Source organism: Ruditapes philippinarum, unplaced genomic scaffold (assembly GCF_026571515.1).
Source record: "Ruditapes philippinarum isolate M1 unplaced genomic scaffold, ASM2657151v2 ctg16136_1_1_1_1, whole genome shotgun sequence".
Lineage (NCBI taxonomy): Eukaryota > Metazoa > Mollusca > Bivalvia > Venerida > Veneridae > Ruditapes > Ruditapes philippinarum.
The window spans coordinates 1-20834 of NW_026852434.1; the positions used below are offsets into that span (position 1 = coordinate 1).

General features: G+C 31.2%; 1 protein-coding gene across 1 annotated transcript; it reads right to left on the minus strand.

The window, feature by feature from the left end:
- Positions 1-15320: 15320 nt before the first annotated feature.
- LOC132760264 (uncharacterized) lies at positions 15321-20834 on the minus strand (the record flags this gene model as incomplete). Its single annotated transcript, XM_060752218.1, is given in 6 exon segments — positions 15321-16436; positions 17245-17301; positions 17501-17569; positions 18649-18843; positions 19326-19402; positions 20735-20834. Coding segments are annotated over 6 exon segments (498 nt in total). The 3' UTR covers positions 15321-16352.

Sequence of the window (20834 nt, forward strand, 5' to 3'; positions counted from 1 at the left end):
AAAGGAGATAAAATGTCCCATTGTTTAGCTATTTAAAAAACATAAATCGTCTATTTTTGTTAAAACCTTTTAATACATAAAAAAGGTTGCGTTCTTTCGGGAACACGATAGTGGTGTGGGAGAGTAAAATCAGGGCGTTAGGAATTTGATCAACAATAAGACAAACACGTGCAGGGATCGAAATGGGTCGTTGATTTACTAATTCATGTCAAAAATCAGTCTTTTAATTTTTTCTTATTCACAAAACTTTCCCGTCTTTATAAAAAGAAATATCATATATAACAGAACAGTTTTATACACATTACGTGATATCAAATTTTATTTTTCCTTCTAAAAAAACTTTTGGGTTTCTGCAAAAAATAATTTATTTTTCAACTATAGTACTTAGAACTCAATTGATTTTCGAAGTAGAAAATTTTTCGAGCACCAAAATTATGTCGCAGTGCTGCAAAAAATAAAATCGGTATCTCGCACTTGAATTTAACGATTATACCGATTCTTTTTACCACAATGGCATGAAAAAAAGAGAGTACTATATGTGCGGATAAAAGATGGGACATGACAAAGAAACTAAAATAATAATCAATATCTCTCTAGATGATATAATCAATAACGATCATACCTGCAACATTCAGTCTCTATGGTAACTGTTGATATTCAATCAATATTTTTTTACATGACATTATTTTTATTTTTCTAAACGCTTTAAAATTCAGAGTTCAGAAACATTTTAAACACAATTTTGAGTGCTTCGTTTTGCGCCCTTATAATATTCAAAATAAGATATACTAGATTACACAAGTTTTTTGTTTGAAATACCCCCCTCTCCAAAATGAAAAAACAAATAATACATAAATAAAAAAAGCAAAAACAAAAGAAAAAATACCTCTTCTTCCTTTTCGAAACACAATTCGAATCCATTATTCATATTTTAAAACTAAGCATATTCATATTTTAAAACTAAGCAAGCAAGTCACATTGCTGTATATTTTCTACTTTTATCATTTACACTGTAATAAGTGTGTCTTTATAATTAGGGAAAAAAGGATCACTTACCATTTCATCTCTGAGAAGCTCGAGAGCAGAGTTAACTCTATCTGTTGCCGCATTATATTCCGCAGCGTCAATGGCTAGTAAAGATTTCATCTTTTTTAACTAAAGTTTCACAATTTTTCACGTAATAATATAATTTTTCTACAGGAGCTATTGGCTCTCTGGTGTCAAAATAAGGTCTGAAGAATCGATATCCAATCACGTCTAAAATACAACTTGTTACGTGTTCCGCTCCGTTAACTACTCGTCTGTCAAAATCGGTCACAGTATGGGCTACGTTTTGTTACTACGGGACAGTACGGTTAAGGTTTTGAAATTTTAAGAGGTTTATTAGATTTATTGATACTTAAAATTTATACTTATCATTTATGTTATTATTAAGTGTCATTAACGGTAATATAAATGTTGAAGGTTAACCCTATAAACTAATATTATATTAAGTAAGTTTTTAAAGTAATGAATCATTTTTAATTTGATTACTTAGTAACTGTTTATTTAACAGGGTGATCGGCGTATTTGTTGTTTCAATTCTGTAAACTAATAATAATATTAACAACAAAAACACAAGAATAATAAAATAATAATAATAATAATAATAATAATAATATCATCAATAATAATAATAATAATAATAATAATAATAATAATAATAATAATAATAATAATAATAATGATAATGATAATGATAATAATAATAATAATAATAATAATAATAATAATAATAATAACAATAACAACAGCAACAACAACAACAACAACAACAACAACAACAACAACAACAACAACAACAACAACAACAACAACAGCAACAGCAACAGCAACAGCAACAGCAACAGCAACAGCAGCAGCAGCAGCAGCAGCAGCAGCAGCAGCAGCAGCAGCAGCAGCAGCAACAACAACAACAACAACAACAACTACTACATTAACTGTATTCTGCAGCATGATACAGCATAATACGAATACACAAATATAGCGAGAAAATTTCAACTGTAGATAAACAAGATAGACACCAACAACTTAAACACCGCTAACAATCTTTAAGTTAAAACACCAATAAAGAAGACCTATTATGTTTATTTCATAAGATTCTCATTTAAGTCACGGGAACATATCATAAATAATACATAACTTTATTTAAATAGTAAAAGAAAGTTGATCAATGGGCATGAATTGTAAACATGAATTAATCTTCAACAATTGTCACCCAAGATTCATCAAAATCAAAATTAGATATTTAATTTGATGAATTATGTAAACAACGATCCCCGGGCAATAATGATTACCATATAGATATTGTAAACAAGGTATTTCACCTCTGTTACACTCAGGCTGATCGGCTCTGATAAGCCCAGAAATACATGCCATTAGCTATATCGTGACAATTTTGATGAAAAAATATGATAACTATAACAGGCGTTTATTTATAGACGCCATAGAGATTCTTCGTTATAAATGTTGCCATTGGGCCTTTCACACGCGTTTGATATCAAGCACAATTACACGGTGTATCGTTTTTAGATTCTTATCTGAAAGATTTTTGGCAGTATTTGAAGGAGAGCGGGGGGGGGGGGGTGTTAAGCCTCGGTCTCACTTACTCCCGGCAGAGCCCAGGATCATCCCGGTAAGTTACCGGGATGATCCGGGACAATCCGGGGTGAAATTATTGTTGCGGTCACACTTACCCCGGCAGCACTACGGTAGCTCTCAACTAACCATCCAGGATGCGCTCCGGATCATCCAGGCAGAGCCAAGGTGCAGCTACGGTTCATGCCGGTGCTTCCCCGGTCGTTCCCGGATGACGCCGGAAGAGCCCCGGTTGATCCAGGCAGAGCCCCGGTCGATCCAGGCAGAGCCCCGGCAGAGCCCAGGACGATCCAGGCAGAGCCCCGGTAGAACCCCGGTGGATTGAAAACGCCCGAAAATGATAACATTGATACATAATTTTTATATAATATAATATCTATTGTTCCAGAATAGTAATTCATGATGATTTTCTGAAAAATCCTTATGCCATACTGGATAGAAGGGAAATGGGAGAGGTTTTAATACCAGCAAGTGCAATCATCGCAAATTGTCGTTATTCTTTTGAAATGATCCGGGCTTTGCTGGGGCTCTACCGGGATCTACCGTAGCTCTACCTTTATCATCCGGGGCTCTGCCTGTAGTTGCCGGGGCTCTGCCGGTATTTCCCGGGGCTCTACCGTAGCTCTACCGGCTATATTATACCCCGGATCATCCCCGGTTTGTGCCGGCAGAGCTACGGTGCTTCCCCGGTATAACCTCGGTCGTTCCCGGCAGAGCTAAGGATGAAGCCGGCAAAGCTATACCTTCCCGGATCATCCCGGACCACCCCGGTGATATTAAATATTTTTTTTCCATCCGGGGTCGAATGCCGGATGTTCCCGGATCATCCCGGATCATCCAGGACGTTGCCGGCAGAGTTACGGATGTACTCCGGTTGTTCCCGGTCGTACCCCGGTCGTTCCCGGATCACCCCGGACGTCTACCGGGGCTCTGCCGGGGCTCTGCCGGGATGTAAGTGAGACTGTAGCTTAAGGGAAATCAAAATCATGGTTATCCTGGCCGTATCCCTTGCTCAGATGGGCCTTAATCTGCTCCATGACGTCACTCCACTTTTTTATTCCTGTTCCCATGCATGTTAAATATCCATATCTCAATCAGTTTAAATGACCCCATTTTGCTAGTGGACTATCAGCATCGACAAAAACAGTCATGCATGGGTCACCATCTTATTGTAAAATCATAATGTACAAATGTAACCCTTAAGGCCCATTAAGAAATGCTTGTTTTCTAGGAATAAATGAGTCGCGTCACGACAAAACCAACATACTGGGTTTGCGACCAGCATGGATCCAGACCAGCCTGCGCATCCGCGCAGTCTGATCAGGATCCATGCTGTTCGCTAACAGTTTCTCTACTTGTTATAGGGTTTGTAAACGAACAGCATGGATCCTGATCCGACTGCGCGTAAACGCAGGCTGGTCTGGATCCATGCTGGTCGCAAACGCATTACGTTGGTTTTGTCATGACGCGGCTCAAATAGAGTTGTATAGATTTAGTACTTGTATGGAATTCAATATAATACGTTGTTTACATTTTGCTACTTTGGTGACAAAATATTTCACTTTCAGCACTTCTTTATTTATGTAAAAAGTTTCTTACATGCTCGAAAACAATTGTTTAAACATCACAAAACTCATGCTTGCCCTATCTAAAGAAGAAAAGAATATTTCTATCTGAGGCATAATGTCAAAATGCATAATTTGTAAAAAATTATCATATTTATTGCCTATTAAGTAAGACCATTTTGGAACTTACACAGACTAGATCAAGGAACAAAAAAAAAACCTTTTTATCTTTCCATAATCACAAAACACAGTATTCATTCACTTGTTAATTACTAAATATAAAGTTAATTAATATGTATAAGTGTTAATCTTTCACCCAAATTATGCTGAGCAATGACATTATAACAATATTAATATGCAGATTTTATCGGTTTTGGTTTTATTTGATTTTAAATAGAAATGTTTTTAAGATTTAAATCCTCATTTGCATATTAAATGAATACAAATTAATATAAGTAATTTTTTTATTCAAAATTTATATTACGACAGGGTCATAAATATAAAAACTTCTTACTTTGCTTAATGTATTTTTAAGCACGGCAATAAATCACTTACATAATCAACTATACACAGATCAAAGGTTCGCAACACAAAGGTTCATAATGAATAAACATGATAGAAGAAACAAAGAAATGTGCCAGGCGAAAATTCTTCTTTTCCTAAAGAAAGAAACATTTAAGCCCGAAACATACCTTGTATTGTAACTGAATACAAATATGGACAGAGGAATTAAAAAAACCCTTTACATTTACATTATTTAAAGCCGCTGAACAAGGAAGATTCTATTTTGCCCGGAAGTTTTAACCACATTTTATCATAGTTATAATCAAATATATTAAGAATGAGGATTTGCAATGCCTTCGTAATTAATAAACATAAAAGAAGAATCCATAGATTCATTAAAAGAAGGCATTGTTTCATTTAAAGTAGAATAGGTGATAATAAGTTGATTTATTAATTTTTTCCTTAATGATAAGGAAATGATACGTATAAAGTATATCGGGACATTAAGTCAAGCTAATGATTTCTTTATAGCAGTGTTTAATGTATTGGCAACGGAAGTGACTAAATAATATAGTATTGTGATATCAAACGCAAACAGAATGCGCGGTAAAAAAATCAAAATACCAAACCATATGACTAGTGCTGTGCATTGCCATTTTTTTCCGTCACGATACATATCACGATACTTGTTTTTCCAAACGATGCGATTCACGATATGTATTGCAGACTTTGAAGAAATGCGATGCATATTGCGATTCTTATGTTGCGATACGATACGTATCACGATACAGACTTTCAGACTTTATCTATAAAAACTTTGTCATTTGTTTACAGCATAATTACAAAAATAGTATAAAAACTATTGCATAAAACAAAACAATAAACTCTTTAACTTTTTATTTTAAGTTTATAACTTGGTCCTTCTACATGATTACTTTAGAACTCAAATTATTTTTAATTTCAACACTTTAAGTTCTCTATTGTCTCTTTTGTAAATATTTAATTCAGCTTATCATTATCAATTTCAGTCATATAGATGAATAGATGATACACCACTTAAGAATTTAAGATTTGTTCTGTGAAAAGAAAACACAATATAATAACAAGTTTTAAACAATTAGGTTAAGAAGTAACTGTGACCATAACAGTTTAAACAGTTTCACTCTTTAAAACACACTACTGAAGATTGTTCTTCAAAAAAAGAAGGCGATCCACATGTTTTGACTTTAAAACAAGCTCTCTGCCCACTAACAATATTCCCAGCAGTTGAGAAAACTCTTTCAGATGGGACACTAGTCCCTGGCACTGCCAAATATTTTTTTGCCAGAGAAGCAAGTAATGGTAAGGAAACTTCATTTTCTTTCCACCACTGTAAGGGACTGTTATTAAGTCTTATAGAAGCTTTTTTCCTATACACTGTCACCTCATCTGAAGCACGTTCCAAACTTGACCTTGGTGCAGTTTCACTGACAAACATAAAGTTCATCATCAAATAAATCAGCTAAAGACTGCTTCTTTTTCTTTGGAGAAGAAGGTTTAGTATCTGGCTCAGCTTTCGTTTGGGTGATGATGTGGAAGCTTGATCTGTAGAAGTTTGGTCTGTTAAACTCTCTGGTGCAATTGGCAATTGTGGAGAGTTACTGGTTCATCTGGCTCCTCTTTTATTTCCACCTTCAATATGTAATATATATTATTATATATTTATTGATCAATGCTAGTCTCATACAAGCAGTAAACTTTGAATTTCAAATTTCCATGTATTATAACATTGAATTATGTGTTCCATTTTAAAAACATACTTGTTACTTTGACTGTATATTATTTTATCTTGTAGAAAATTTTTTTCATTTTATAATTTTCATTATCCAAAAATATTCTCTTATTACAGAAATTTAGATACATACACATCTTTTTTCTAATGAAGCTTCTTTCTCCAAGATACCATATATTCTATTGTCTATCTGCCTCATCCAAGAATGGTAAAAGTTTGAATCTAGGATCTAATGCAGCTGCTTTTTATAAGGAAGTCTGTATCTTGGACATCTGGAGTATACCTGTATTAAAAAAGAATGATTTATAAATTATACATATTGATTTATTGACAATAATAAATCTTAATTAAACACTTATGATTCATATCATCCTTTTAAATGGAACTAATTGTATAATAATGAGCTAAAAATTATATACAAAGTACTGTGTGAAGAATAATGTTGTAATAACCAATCATTATGTTAACTGTGAAATTACATTGAACACTGTTTTACATTAAGACTTAAAATCATTCTTCTTAAAGAAATTGGTTTTAAATTACATGTACATGTACTCAGAGATAAAATTTTTTCAAAAAATGGCCTGTTTGAGATCTACCACAGCCTTGCTGTCATCATCATTTGGCTGAAAGTTTCTCTTCAGTTGGTGAAGTAAAGGAAGCACAACAGACACTGTCGGAACACTCTCTTCAACACATTGTTACTGTTGCGAGTTTCATAGGTTCCATGATCTAAATGGTAGTAATAAATTAGGTATATCAATATACATAAATCAATAATCAAAAGAATGAAATATCTGATAAAAATGTATCCTAATAAAATTAAAACTGTTATCAATTCATTGTATGTTTTTAATTAGAAATTTCTTTTGAGAAACTTTATAAATTGATTAAAAACATTTAGATATTCAGTAAAATCTTAGATATTATATTTTTACAAAATGTCTAAGATTTATATTATAATATATGCTTACCTTTATGAAATCCTCAGCAAGGACAAAATCACTGTCAGATAAAAGCTGGGAATTCAGCTACTTTCTTTCTTATTTCTTTACATAGGAAAGTTGCCTGTACTGCGCTTTGGTTGCTCTAAGTAGCGCTCTATCATGTCATATGAGACTGTTCCATCTAGTCTGAACATCAATCTTTAGCTTATGACATGGCAATGTAAGAAGAACTTGCTTTTCTTTAAGGATAGCTGTAGCAGTAGAGCTCTTATGAAAGAAAGTTACAACTTTTCTAACTTCCCTAGAAGTTTTGAAATCGATGGTACAGTTAAAGCTTTCTGAGACGCTAAATTCCAGAGAATGGGCAAAGCAACGAATATTTGGTATACCAGTCATTCTCACAGCTAATGTCATGTTGGCAGCATTGTCTGTCACTATACCTTGCACTTTATCGACTAACCCCCATTCTTCAATAGCATCTTTTTAAATTTTCACACAAGTTTTGAGCAGTGTGACTTTCACTCAATGTCCTTGTCTGAAGAATACGTGACTCAATTATCCAATCCTGGCTTATAAAAATGGCAAGTAATAGTTTCATAGGATTCTGTGCTCCTAGATGTCCATCCATCACTTGTCAAACCAACTCCATGTGCAATTCCTAGTTCAGCCACAACCTTTTTTTTAACACTTTCATATATTTCAGGAATAAGTCTATCAGAAAAAAAAATTGGCGTGAAGGCAAAATTTGTATCTTGGTTTCAAGAACTGCAAGCAAATGTTTGAAACCAGTATTCTCGACAACTTTGAATGGTCTAAAGTCTTTCACAATAAATTCACAGACAGCCCTGGTTATTTCATCTTTATCTTTAGCATTCAGTTCTGTAGAAGTTCGGCGTGTTGAAGAACTTACCATAGACAAAGAGTTGGCTGTGTCTTTACATGTTTAGTTTCGTCAGTTTTTTTTGTCTCTTTCTATCATGACACTGTGTTTTCTCGAAAGATGCGTGCTCAAGTTTGGTTGTATTTCCCCGAGTACTTTATTTCATTTTGCATATTTTACACACACTCCAGGATCGGTCTTCTAATACAGTACCGTCTTTAGTTCTTCCAAGGAAGCCACCAATGCTCCCATACACGGCCCCTTTAAATGAGGTGGCGGATTTCAATGGTTTCCCCTTCTTTTTAATATTTAGAGTCCCGACTTTTTTTTTTCTACGGGAAAATGATTCAGCGGAAATAAATAAGTATTTAAATAAGGAGAAATAGCGATGGGGCATATTGTGTATCCGTCACATTTAATCCGATTTTCAAAGTGCGACTTAAATTTTTACAGAAATCATATTTATTATATGTTTTTTCTGGGACCGTTGTTCGCTTGTAATCTCTATTATATATTATTAAAAAAAGAAAATCAAGTTTAAAAGGGAACATCAGCCCATTGATATATAGAATTAATCAAACTTGGTCCCATAGTTACTATTTACTGCGCGAGCCATGGTTTTACCCTAAAAAAACCGGAAACTCGAATGACAACGCTATGATAACTCAGTTCCGTGCTCGTTTGGGTTATTTTTTCATCCTTCTGTCTTTTCAAAAATTACGTTTTTTCATTAATTTTTCCTGGAAGACACCTGTTAGTGGTATTCCAGTTATTGCGGATACTTGTCCACCATATCGCAATGCATCGCGGAGGGTGAAAATATGTATTGCATCGCGATTGTATTGGTATTTAATTATTTTTTCCGATGCATGCATCGCGGACAGGACAGATCGCAATGCATCGATGCATCGATGAATCGTTACACCTACTACATATGACCAGAACTAACTTTAATGTAGTCTTCGATGTAGAATAAGGCCTTGCAAAAACTTTATCTCATATTTGTTCCGCATTTTCTTCATTTATGATGATTATGTTTTTTTCAGTTAAACAAAAGGAGTCCTTAATACACGTGTATGCATCTCGGAAGGCATTTATTTTTTCAACAAATCTCTCATTTTAGACTATAAATACTTATTTCATTGCAAGAGATCGACTGAGAGCATTTGAAATTACAACACGTTCGCACAAAAATTAAACGGTATTTATTCCACAAGAGAGATCAATCTACTTCTTACGTGGTAAAATGAAATGTGTTAAGCATTCATCAAATCACTATGGTTGTTTCGAGGGATGAGAAAAGTTTATTTTGGATGATTTGGCAATGGAATTAATGAATATTGTTTTATATATAGAACATAAAGCAAGCGAAATTATGAATGATTAATATTATACATGTACTAATTTCTTAATTAAAATCATTTAAACGCAAAACATGCTACTATAAATTTACGGAAACGAATTGATACCATGATGTTTCTTATTTAGTTCGGGTGAAATGTAAAATGATATACATCAGACATGGTCATACATGTGATGTCCATCAACGTGAATATAGGATTAGTTGAAATTATTATTATATTCTTGTATGTTTAATATACATTTTTATATTTGTCACAATTGTATCTTCTATGTACACATATATGTTAAATTGTAAAATGTAGTGGCTAGTCACTAGAAACTGTATAGTTTATGTGGCGTTCGTTCGTAAATAATTTTTAAAAATTGTTAACTAGAAACAGCTTTTAAGTTTTCAATATATCCAACCTTACTGATGAACTTTAATTAATTTTTGTTTACAGTTATGTTTTTCATTCTTTCATTATTTGATTTTTAATGGAATTTTATATAACCATTTGACAACATTTTAATGTCACTTTTTTTCATTATTTAATAAACCATACCAAAATGCACTTAGTCAATTTTATATCTAAATTATGTCGAAAATAACACTTTTATAATTGCTTAATCATTCTTCATAATTTGAAAACCTCGTTGTCTCATTTAAGTCATAAAAATGCTTGACTTAATTTATTACCTATTTTAAGTGCATTGTAATATAAGTGGTGTGTATTATGTTTTCTGATTACCGAAGTTTCAATTTAAGTTCACTTATTGAAGGTAATGTCATAAAAATTAATTCGATTGATAAATGATATTTTTGGACAATGGTTTTAAATTAATTTCATGAGATTAAATTTAAAAGTAAATTTAGAAATCTCGTAAATCAAATCGAATATGTTAAGCCAACTCCCTCAGTGTCACTGTTTACTTATTACATACCCACACCGCAAACCAACAGTGAATTTATTAATTTTCGCTTCTTTTTTGTTCAAGACTCTGAACCTGACGGAGCAGCCGAATTTTTTTACGAAAGGATACAAGTGACTGAGTATGGTAAAATAACAATTTGAAAAAACTTCCATTTCGTTGAACTCTTCATTATCTCTATTTTGGGAATATCAAGAAGAAAATTAAAAGTTACTTAGCAAACAGGTAAAATATAATATAGTGACTGATTAATGCTATGTCGTTTTTTGGTGTTTTCATTTCCCCGCATTGCGATAACATGAGCCTAAGTCAAACTTTGTCGCGTCTTCATGTTTATGCATTGTTGCTTTTAACATTGATTCTTTCAGTTGTCGCATTTTCGCTTTCCATTCGTACATTCACACGCAAAGAAATTTTTTAAAGCAAATAACCTTCATGCGAAAGTTCGAAGACAAGCTAAGTAAAAACATCTTATCGATCGTTTTGCCTAATTTTCTCTCCCTTTTCCCTTTTTGCCTCGAAAAAAAACGCGGGTAATGCGAAACATGCAAGATTCGAAGATGATTTACCGGCTATTTTTATGTCAGACAACAATGACATAAGATAACAATACTGTAGAAAATAAACATGTTTCTTTTCTAGGCTAGAAAAAAGAAACACTGCTCAGTTTGAACTTTACTAAAAATACAGATATAATGTATAACACGGAAGTCAAATCAAAAACCATTTGTTGTTATGTAATAAACAATCAAACTTTACCTTTTTTACATTTAACTTATCATACCTAGTCATTGTGGTGGTAGGCTACAATTCGATAAGAAACTTCAGTGTCATCGTGACAATTAAAGATTAACTTCTAATGCGGTTAATATGTCAAAACGTTCAAGGCGTACCAACCAGTGCAGAGTATTATAACAAAAAAATACTCAACGGATTGAAAACAATTCATTATACAAGGAAATTAAGAGCTCACACAGCCTATCTTTGAAAACTCCTCATCATACGCAAAATAATTAACATTATATCTTCAAAGATTGCAGCATTAAACACAAATTATAACGGAAATAAAATAAATATTACTTCTTCTTACTTGCGTATTGTCTCTCATTTAGAAATGTGAATATACATGTATATACATATATATTCCCGAGGCTGGAGTCCCGGCTGCTTATATAGAACAGAACAGAACAGAAACTTTATTTTCAGACTTGTACAAAATACATCGTCTACACAATACAAACAATTAAATATATGTAAGTATAAGTCACATTACATAATAATATCATAGTCAAATGTTAGCAAAGCATATGTTTTATTGCTTAATTTATAATTCCGTTAATACAAAACATATCAAAATATTATCAAAGCAAAATGGAATCTATATTTAAAGTTAGACATTATGCAATCAATACTTATTTATCTACGCTATGTTACACAGAGGATTAACCGTGAATTCAACGATGTGTAACTGATATTCTCATAGCCAATGCTTCTCGTATATAACAAGCAAGGTTACGTAAAATAATCTTATTATCACTATTTAATAATTCTAAAAATTTATACATACTAGGTCTAACGTAGTAAAATTTCTTAATGTATTTCTTTCTAAGGTCATTGTAACAAGTGCAAACCAAAACAAAGTGGTACTCATCTTCAATATCATGTAAGCTACAGTATATACAAAAACGTTCATTTCTTGGTATCCTATTTGAACCATAACGACCAGACTGTATAAGTAACGGATGTGCTGATAATCTTATTCTACTAATATAATGCCTAAGGCTACTAGGTAATAAATCCAGATATTTTTCATACTGGAACACATTTTTTATCTCCTTGTATAACAATAAAACAGGACTATTTACAATATCAGCATGCCAGCTTTGTACAAAGGAATCAATTAAACGCTGCTTGAATTCTAGTAAAAACAATTTACTACATAAAACCTCTTGATTATGCCATACATACATAAAACCATACGACGATAATAAATCTTTAACACTTGAAAGCCAATTTTTCTTACCATTTATACAGTCTTCATAAGATATATTATAAATTTCTTTAAGAATGATATTGTCTGTTTGTAATAATTTAAGCCAAAACTTTACTATCCGTAAATATCTTGTAATGTATAAAGGATAACGAGCCAGTTCACCATAAACTGCTGCATTACATGTATTCATTTTAACATTAAGTATTCTTTTACAAAACTTAAGATGAATTCTTTCAATTTCTTTTGACTTACTATTTCCCCAAATTTCCGAGGCATAACAAAGAATGGATCCGACAAACGAATCAAATAACTGACATAATATTTTGGGATTAAGTTTATGCTTTTTACAATTTATAAGTAGAACATTTAATGCTTTTAAGGCTTTTCCTATTATCTGTTCCTGATTTAAAACAAACGTACCCGTGTAATTAAAAACAACTCCAAGGTAATTAAAATTACTAACAATTTCGAGTTTTTCACCATTATACAAAAATTCCTCATTAGATAACAACCCACCACGTTTTCTAAAAACCATTGCTTTAGTTTTATCAATATTAACATTCAGACTCCATTTTTCACAATATGAATAGAGAAGATTTAAACTTTTGTTAATCTGTTCTGGTGAATCACCCAAAATTACCATGTCATCAGCAAAAAGTAGAAGCATAAGTATAATATCATTTAATTGAAGTCCACTGTTTATATCCTGCTCTAAGAATAACTCGACGTCATCAATAAACAGAGAAAACATTATCGGTGAAAATTACCTCCCCTTGACGGAGACCTACAGCATATTCAAAAAAATCAGAATAACAATTACAATGTTTTATACAAGATTTAACCTTATCGTACATATCTCTAACAATACGTAACAATTTACCTCTAATACCAATATTATATAACTTGAGCCATAGGGCATTTCTGTAAATACTATCAAAGGCCTTTTTGAAATCCACAAATACACAGTATAGACGCTTTTTCTCATTTAGGTATTTTGAATAACAGACAATAAAATATACAGGGCATCTACAGTTGAATTACCTTTCCGAAAACCAAACTGTGCATCAGACAACAAGTTATTTTGTTCACAATAATCCATAATTCCTTTTATTTAAAATCGTTGTAAATAATTGAGACAAGCAACTAACTAGTGTAATACCTCTATAGTTATTAGCATTATTTACGTCTCCCTTTTTATGCAGTGGGATAATAACACCCTCAGTCCAGGATTCGGGGAAAAAAACCACTATCTAATATACAATTAAAAATATCGCAAAATATGACACCCTAATATATCAATAGATTCAATGAAGTATTCATTTAAAAGAAAATCATTCCCAGGAGATTTATTCCTTTTCAATGTTTTAACAGCCGCTGTAATTTCTTCAATAGTAAAATTCCTATCTAAAATTTCATCACCATTGTCAGTATTATTAAAATCATACATTGTTTCAAAATTTTCAGATTCATCATTTGTTGACTGAAAAATGTCGTTTCCAATAGACGAAAAGTATTCAAAAAATTCATCCACTGAAATATTATTCTTCGAACTAGTGTTATGTTTAAAATATTTCCAAAATTCTTGTACACAATTTCAAAACGAGTGTAAAACAGCGATTTTCGATATCAAACATGTTAGTTTTCCCATTTGAATATGATTTCTTTTATATTCTACTGGAGTTGTTTCTCAACAATATAGCTTTAAGGGTGAATTTTTCTTCAACACCTTTAGTTAATTGAGTGAACGCTTGAACTATGCCATTTATATAAAATAACTTCCGATAACAAGAAATATTTTAATACGTTAGTCAGAGATCACGTGACGTACACAAATATGTTCATTTACAAAAAACAAACAGGTAATTTAAATACATTTAGTTTTCTTCGTTTATTAATTTATTAGTAGTATGTAAACATCTTATTACTGTAATGATAGATGTGAAAGTCACGTGAATTTTTCAACGCAGGAATTTGATTTATTCTGACGATTTGGAATATAAAAAATGTAAGTTTTATCATTATCTATCATACAGATAGTTTAAATAATTATCAATAACTCTTTAAATGTAATAAAAGTTTGTACATCTTTATGAAAACAACTTTAAAATAATAATAAATATACTTTATAATTGTATACAGAATACGGAATCTTTAAAGATATTATCATACCTTTAAAATTTCATTATGTTCATTTAGTCAAAATAAGTGTACATTTTGCCACAATTCCTTTCAATTTTATAATTTACTTCGAACGGTGGATAAATAACTTACATAGCCTAATAGTTTTTGCATAATTATTCATCGGAATTTATTTGTCAAGTTCAATTTGTAAAGAGTGGGACAGTCAATTTATATTTTAGTCATATTTATATTTTATCCAAACCATTCCAATATCAACTGTAAGACAGTCAATCTGTTGAATTATTTAACCAATGACAATGAAACAATCTTGAAAAGCTTGTAAAGCAAGAAGTATGTTTACTGTTCATGATTTTTTGTTAATTTCAGTAGAACAGTAGCCTACCATGTTTTAATACATTATCCCATTCCTCCTCTTCCACCTCTTAATCATCATAATTTACATCATCATCATCATCATCATCATCATCATCATCATCATCATCATCATCATCATCATCATCATCATCATCATCATCATCATCATCATCATCATTATCATCATCATCATCATCATTATTAAATTTTCATCTCATTACAATTATTGTCATTATAATAACAACAACAATGATGGTAAGAATTATTATTTAATATTTTAATCATTACAAGCATTGAAGTTAGTTATATAAAGTATGCAAAGGGAGATAATATACGTGTCTACATTTGTTCGATATTCAGTACAGAGTTATCCCTCTTAGTCTAAAACTGAAAAACGTATATTTTCTCATCTATCAAAATGGATTTATTTACATGTAAAACTTCAAATGTAATAAATAATATGTACAATAAAACAATGAAAGAATTAAACTTAACTTCATACATGCTAATCGAATACTTACTAATCTTACATTATTGCTTTTAAATTATTAAAAAAAAAGTATAAACCAATTTCAAACGATGACATTCAATAGCTGCGAATGTATAAAATAAAAGTATAAATGAAATATAAACAAAATTTAAAATCATTTGAACAATATATAGTTCATTGATTTACAACAATTTCACCGGATATCTAAAAATAAAAAGTTAGATATATTAAGCGATATAAGCTATGTACATTATCTATATATAGAAAACTTCTTTGATTTAAATTTTCATGACATATTTAAGCGCTAAAATCAAATCTCCGATTGCTTACATACAAAAGATATAAAAGAAAAAAAACTGATTCAATCTTGAATGATCAACAATATCAAAAACTTATATTTAAAATAAACGATTTTTTTTTGCTTCAAATGTTCTTTATATATATATATATATTCTTATCACAATTTAGCGGAAGGACGGATTAGAGTCACTGTTAATAATTGCACATATAAATTTCACAATACGCTTCTCTCAATATATTAATGTTACATTATTTTTAAAATAATCACGTGCACATATTGTTAGCAGACTGCAAATGTAGTACATAATATAATAGAAGAAGTGTTTTCTACTATGGAAACAAGAAATCACTGCATTTATTCTTACATAGATGCATTGTAACAATGTTGTCTTTTTTCCATAGAATATTAAACAGCGTCAAAATACTCCAAGTAGTACGCATGTATGCATTAGTATCACATTTTTGTTAGTCACAATGTTCGTGTATATAAGGACACTTTTAGACCAGCAACGATTGTACATGTTCAGACTTCTCTTTTCTTTTACACAGCTCCCACATATTAAGACAACATACAAGAATCACCTGGAATTAGAGTTTTCAGTTAGAGTAAAATCAAAGGAGTATTTTAGCACTGTACAAATAGTTTAATGTACACTTTGTTCATATTCGTTTTGTCATTGTCAAAGCTTGATTATTGTGTTCTAATTAATTTAGTAATAGCATATATTTTAGGCTTGTCCAAGCATATATTTTAGGCTTGTCCACAACTCCACATATATATAAAACAGAAGTAATTGTGACAAAGTCTCGAAATTAAGAAGGAGATACGGAAAGAAAACTCTGACAAGTAAGAAATGACACATGTACTACTAGAGCATGTTTATGTGTATATACCAGACACAAACGTATAATGTAGAATACACATATTAAAAACCCCAGGCAATCTTTAATTGACTGGCGATACAGCCGTGTCTCTTAAGTAATTAAAGAAATGCAAATTGCCAAAGGCCTTCATTACAGTAGTATCATTAGCCAATATTTTCATCAGTAGCCCTGTGATATTTAAGTACCAATAAACAATTATTCAATGAGAGAGTTAAAATTACCAAGAAGGAGAATATTTTTTGAACAACTTTAAGCTAGAAAACTTGCTTCAAGTCACTTCATTTTTTTTTGTTATTTAACAGCTAGAAACAAGTATCGAAATTACGTCAACGCATAATAATTTATACATCTCAACCAGCTATCTATTCACATTAAAAATGTATAACCTTGAATTAAATTTTTGAATTAATTTATTCATTACAGTTGTAAAATGTTTATTGTATTGATCTGCTATTGATAATGTTTTTTTTATCTCATTAATTGTTCATATTTAAAAGATCCTTACCAGTATGTTTAACACTCCAGTCATAATAATCGAGTATAACACGTGCGGTGAAATTGCCTGAAAATGTATCAAAACAATTATGATAAACAATTGAAGATTAAATCAAAGGGAATTTTGCTTTGTTTTAAAAAAAAATCACTATTAACAAAGAAACGTGTCGTAATTAGGAGGGTAGAGATCATTACATGTTTAGAAAATACAACGTCAATGCATGTCTATTTAGGTAGTTTAACATTGTAAAGGTATAAGTTTTTACCTGCTTATATTCATACAGTCGTATTGTTTGAAATGTTATCAAACCAGTGATCACGCAACTCCATAACACCTGAAGTAAATACACTACAATAATACAAAATTGAAGTTAAATGCACCGATTAAAAAAAAAAAATAAATAAATACCCCCAATATAACCTTAAATAATATGAATTTAGTCAACAAATGAAAGTTGTTTTAAGTTTTGCGTAGTCGAATAAAGAGGTATTGTTTAAGTAAGTAAGTAAGTAAGTAAGTAAGTAAGTAAGTAAGTAAGTAAGTAAGTAAGTAAGTAAGTAAAGTCTTTATTTACTGAGGCTACACATTTGGTTTCCCAATCTTCCATGTGGGCCTCATAATGAAATCATTTTTGCCTTGTTGTTTGAGCATGCTTTGCTTTTGTTATATACAAGTCGGTGCATTTTACATTGTATAACAACGTGAGAATTTGCTATAGATTTGACACTATCTTTAAAGTATTATAGACTAAAAATTAAATCAATAATGAAATTTATTTATTTCAAACCGATTAGTTTGTCTTTATATCTCTGCCCTTCTATATATACTTCGGATAAAAATGTTAAACATTCGAGAAATCTGTTTCACTTGGAACAAGTAATCTTCTCTTTTATTTCGTTATACTTTTAAAAACTACCAAACAATCATTTTTGATTTACAATACGTCATCAGTCGGTTCATAATTACAAAATGTGAGAACCATATGTTTAGTTTACATCTTAACTCACAACTAACATCTGTTAGTTGTACACTACATTAAACAGCTTTCGCTTTAGTTTTCTTTTCTTAGACAGCTACCACTTTAGTTCTGTTTTCATAAACAACTACATATACAACTTAAGATATGTTTACTTAATGAATCTAGTGGAGTATCTATTCTTTTCATGTTTTGTAGAATAGGAATTGCGTTAGATAAAAATGCCAATGTGAGGCGGTTAAATCAAATCGATAGGCACATTTGATTTTGTAATACATATTTCTTTCTATAAAACAAGTAAATTCTGAATACAAAGCAAAACGACAAAGGTGAAGTTTCTTTACACGGAATGATGACATCACATAAAAATTACACATTAATATGTAGGATGAAAATATTTACAATCAGTCATTATATGAACATGTAACACATCTTACCGTTGCAACAAATGTCCTTTCAGTTGTGGTGACGTTCTTGCATTGTATACAGCATACAACGCTAGCTATCACATGCAAACATGCGCATAGTAGTATCAACATATATCTATATTTTAGACGCACACATTCCACATCAGGGCTTGTGCATGACATCAGACCAACGAAACCAACAGCTGTTAGCACAACTCCTTGCACCTAAAAGTGAATAAAAAACTTCATTGATTTCCATCCTATTCAGAATAATAAATCAATGTTAACCATTAATACCGGTCAATTGTGTACAAATAAAATATAATGGACGGATGGGTGTTCTTTAGGGATTCTGTTGTATCTATTTTTTTATACTGGTCATTTATGACAATGTATGATTTCATCAAACTGACAATAATTTGAAAAATTCTTTTTGTCATGGAAATTATAAAAAATTTACTACAAAGCAAGCAGTATAATACTAGTATGTACTTACAAAATTATCATTTTAATGTTTAAGTTGTGAAAAGATATGGCAGATAAATGTACACAGTCATACAGTATAATGTGTCAAAATGTTTTCTTTTTGTTTTTTTTTAAGGAAAAGAGTAAAACAGGTATTAGAGACATCAATATATACAAAAAGAGTTTTTTTTCAAACTTAAAATGATATAATTTATTCAAATAAAGTTTAATATTATGATTACAAGAAAAAGGCTTTTAATCCAAGTACTGGAATTACATCCTGTAGTTCTTTTCTGCATTGTCATTTCTAATTCCATTTCTGAAATAAAAAAAGTGCTTAATGAAGTTAATTCATCAATGATACTCAAGGGTTAATAATTGATTGTACACTGTAATTGCAACTGTTGGTTAATAAAATGTTGAACTAATGTCAGGTTGATGACTTTTACATAGTAGAACGACTACTTAAAATCTGCATACATTTGTAGTAAGGAGTTCAGAGTAAGGAGTTGTCCTGTATTTTATTCTGTATTCAACTCCTTATGTTTAAATGTTGATGTTTGCTTTAAAGCCGGTGCTAAGGTGCTACGGAATATTTCATTTGCCACCGCCGTCAACGAATATGCCTGATTCATTTAAACCAAAATAGAGAAAAACACACCATAAAGAGTGTAAAAAGCAGCAAAATTGGAAATGTTGTAGGCTCGGTTTGATTGAGTCTGTTCTGTTATGCCAGCAACATTTTCAATTAACCATTTTTTGGCTTTCTGTACAGTACCAACAACAGTACCAACATTTGAGTAATCAACTTGCTCCTCATGGGAGTTTGAATGGACGAGAGATTTCTTTAAGTCAAAGCCAAAATATTTAAGAGAATAAACATATATGTTTTTTTCACCACGACATCTTTTGGCGGTTTGATCATAACACAAAAAAGCACACATAAAGTTTGTTATCGCGTCGGACTCACTGACTTGAAACAACTGCTGATATTACTACTGACAGATTAGAAGCAAATTCGTATGGTTTAAAAACTTCTTTACTGTATATTTACCACATTTCAAGCATAGACCTCTTTAAAAGTAGCGTTTTCTGTTATAGTGACATTTGTTCGGATGTTTTAACAGCACCTTAGATTTACTGCGTAAAGCAATTCTGTTACTGTATCTGTTGTTAAATTCTTTCTCTTTCGATTGGACATTTTGTGTAATGTATATATACGTCTGTGACTAAAAGTCAAATTAGGACTATAATGATAAACCAGTATACATTATAGTCACTAATGTATTCAACACTGTTCAATGTCTAGATTGATATTGTGTCGTTTACCTTTTACAAAACTGGTGAAACAGTTTTAATAATATTTTTTCATAAAATTACTTCCCTGTTTTTATTGTTATTTCAGTTAACCAAAATTCTTTGTTACAGTATTAGTCATATCAAATAGTTCTTTTGTTTGTTGGTAAGATGTGGCAATTATCCAAAATGACTTTTATGTACATTTGTACTCTATACTTGTTTAACAACACAATATATTTAATCGGCTAGTTTTTTCTTTAATAACTCGAAACCTAAATAGTATATTGGTCAATGTTATTTCTTACTTTTCAAAAAAAAAAAATAAAAAAAAATAAATAAAAAAAAATTGTACTTTCGATTTTTTCCATGCGAGGAAGCTCTCCAGATAGCTAACAGGGTTGGTAGTACCTCTTAGATGAGCTACCAACTCGTGCCGGAAACAATGTTTCGGT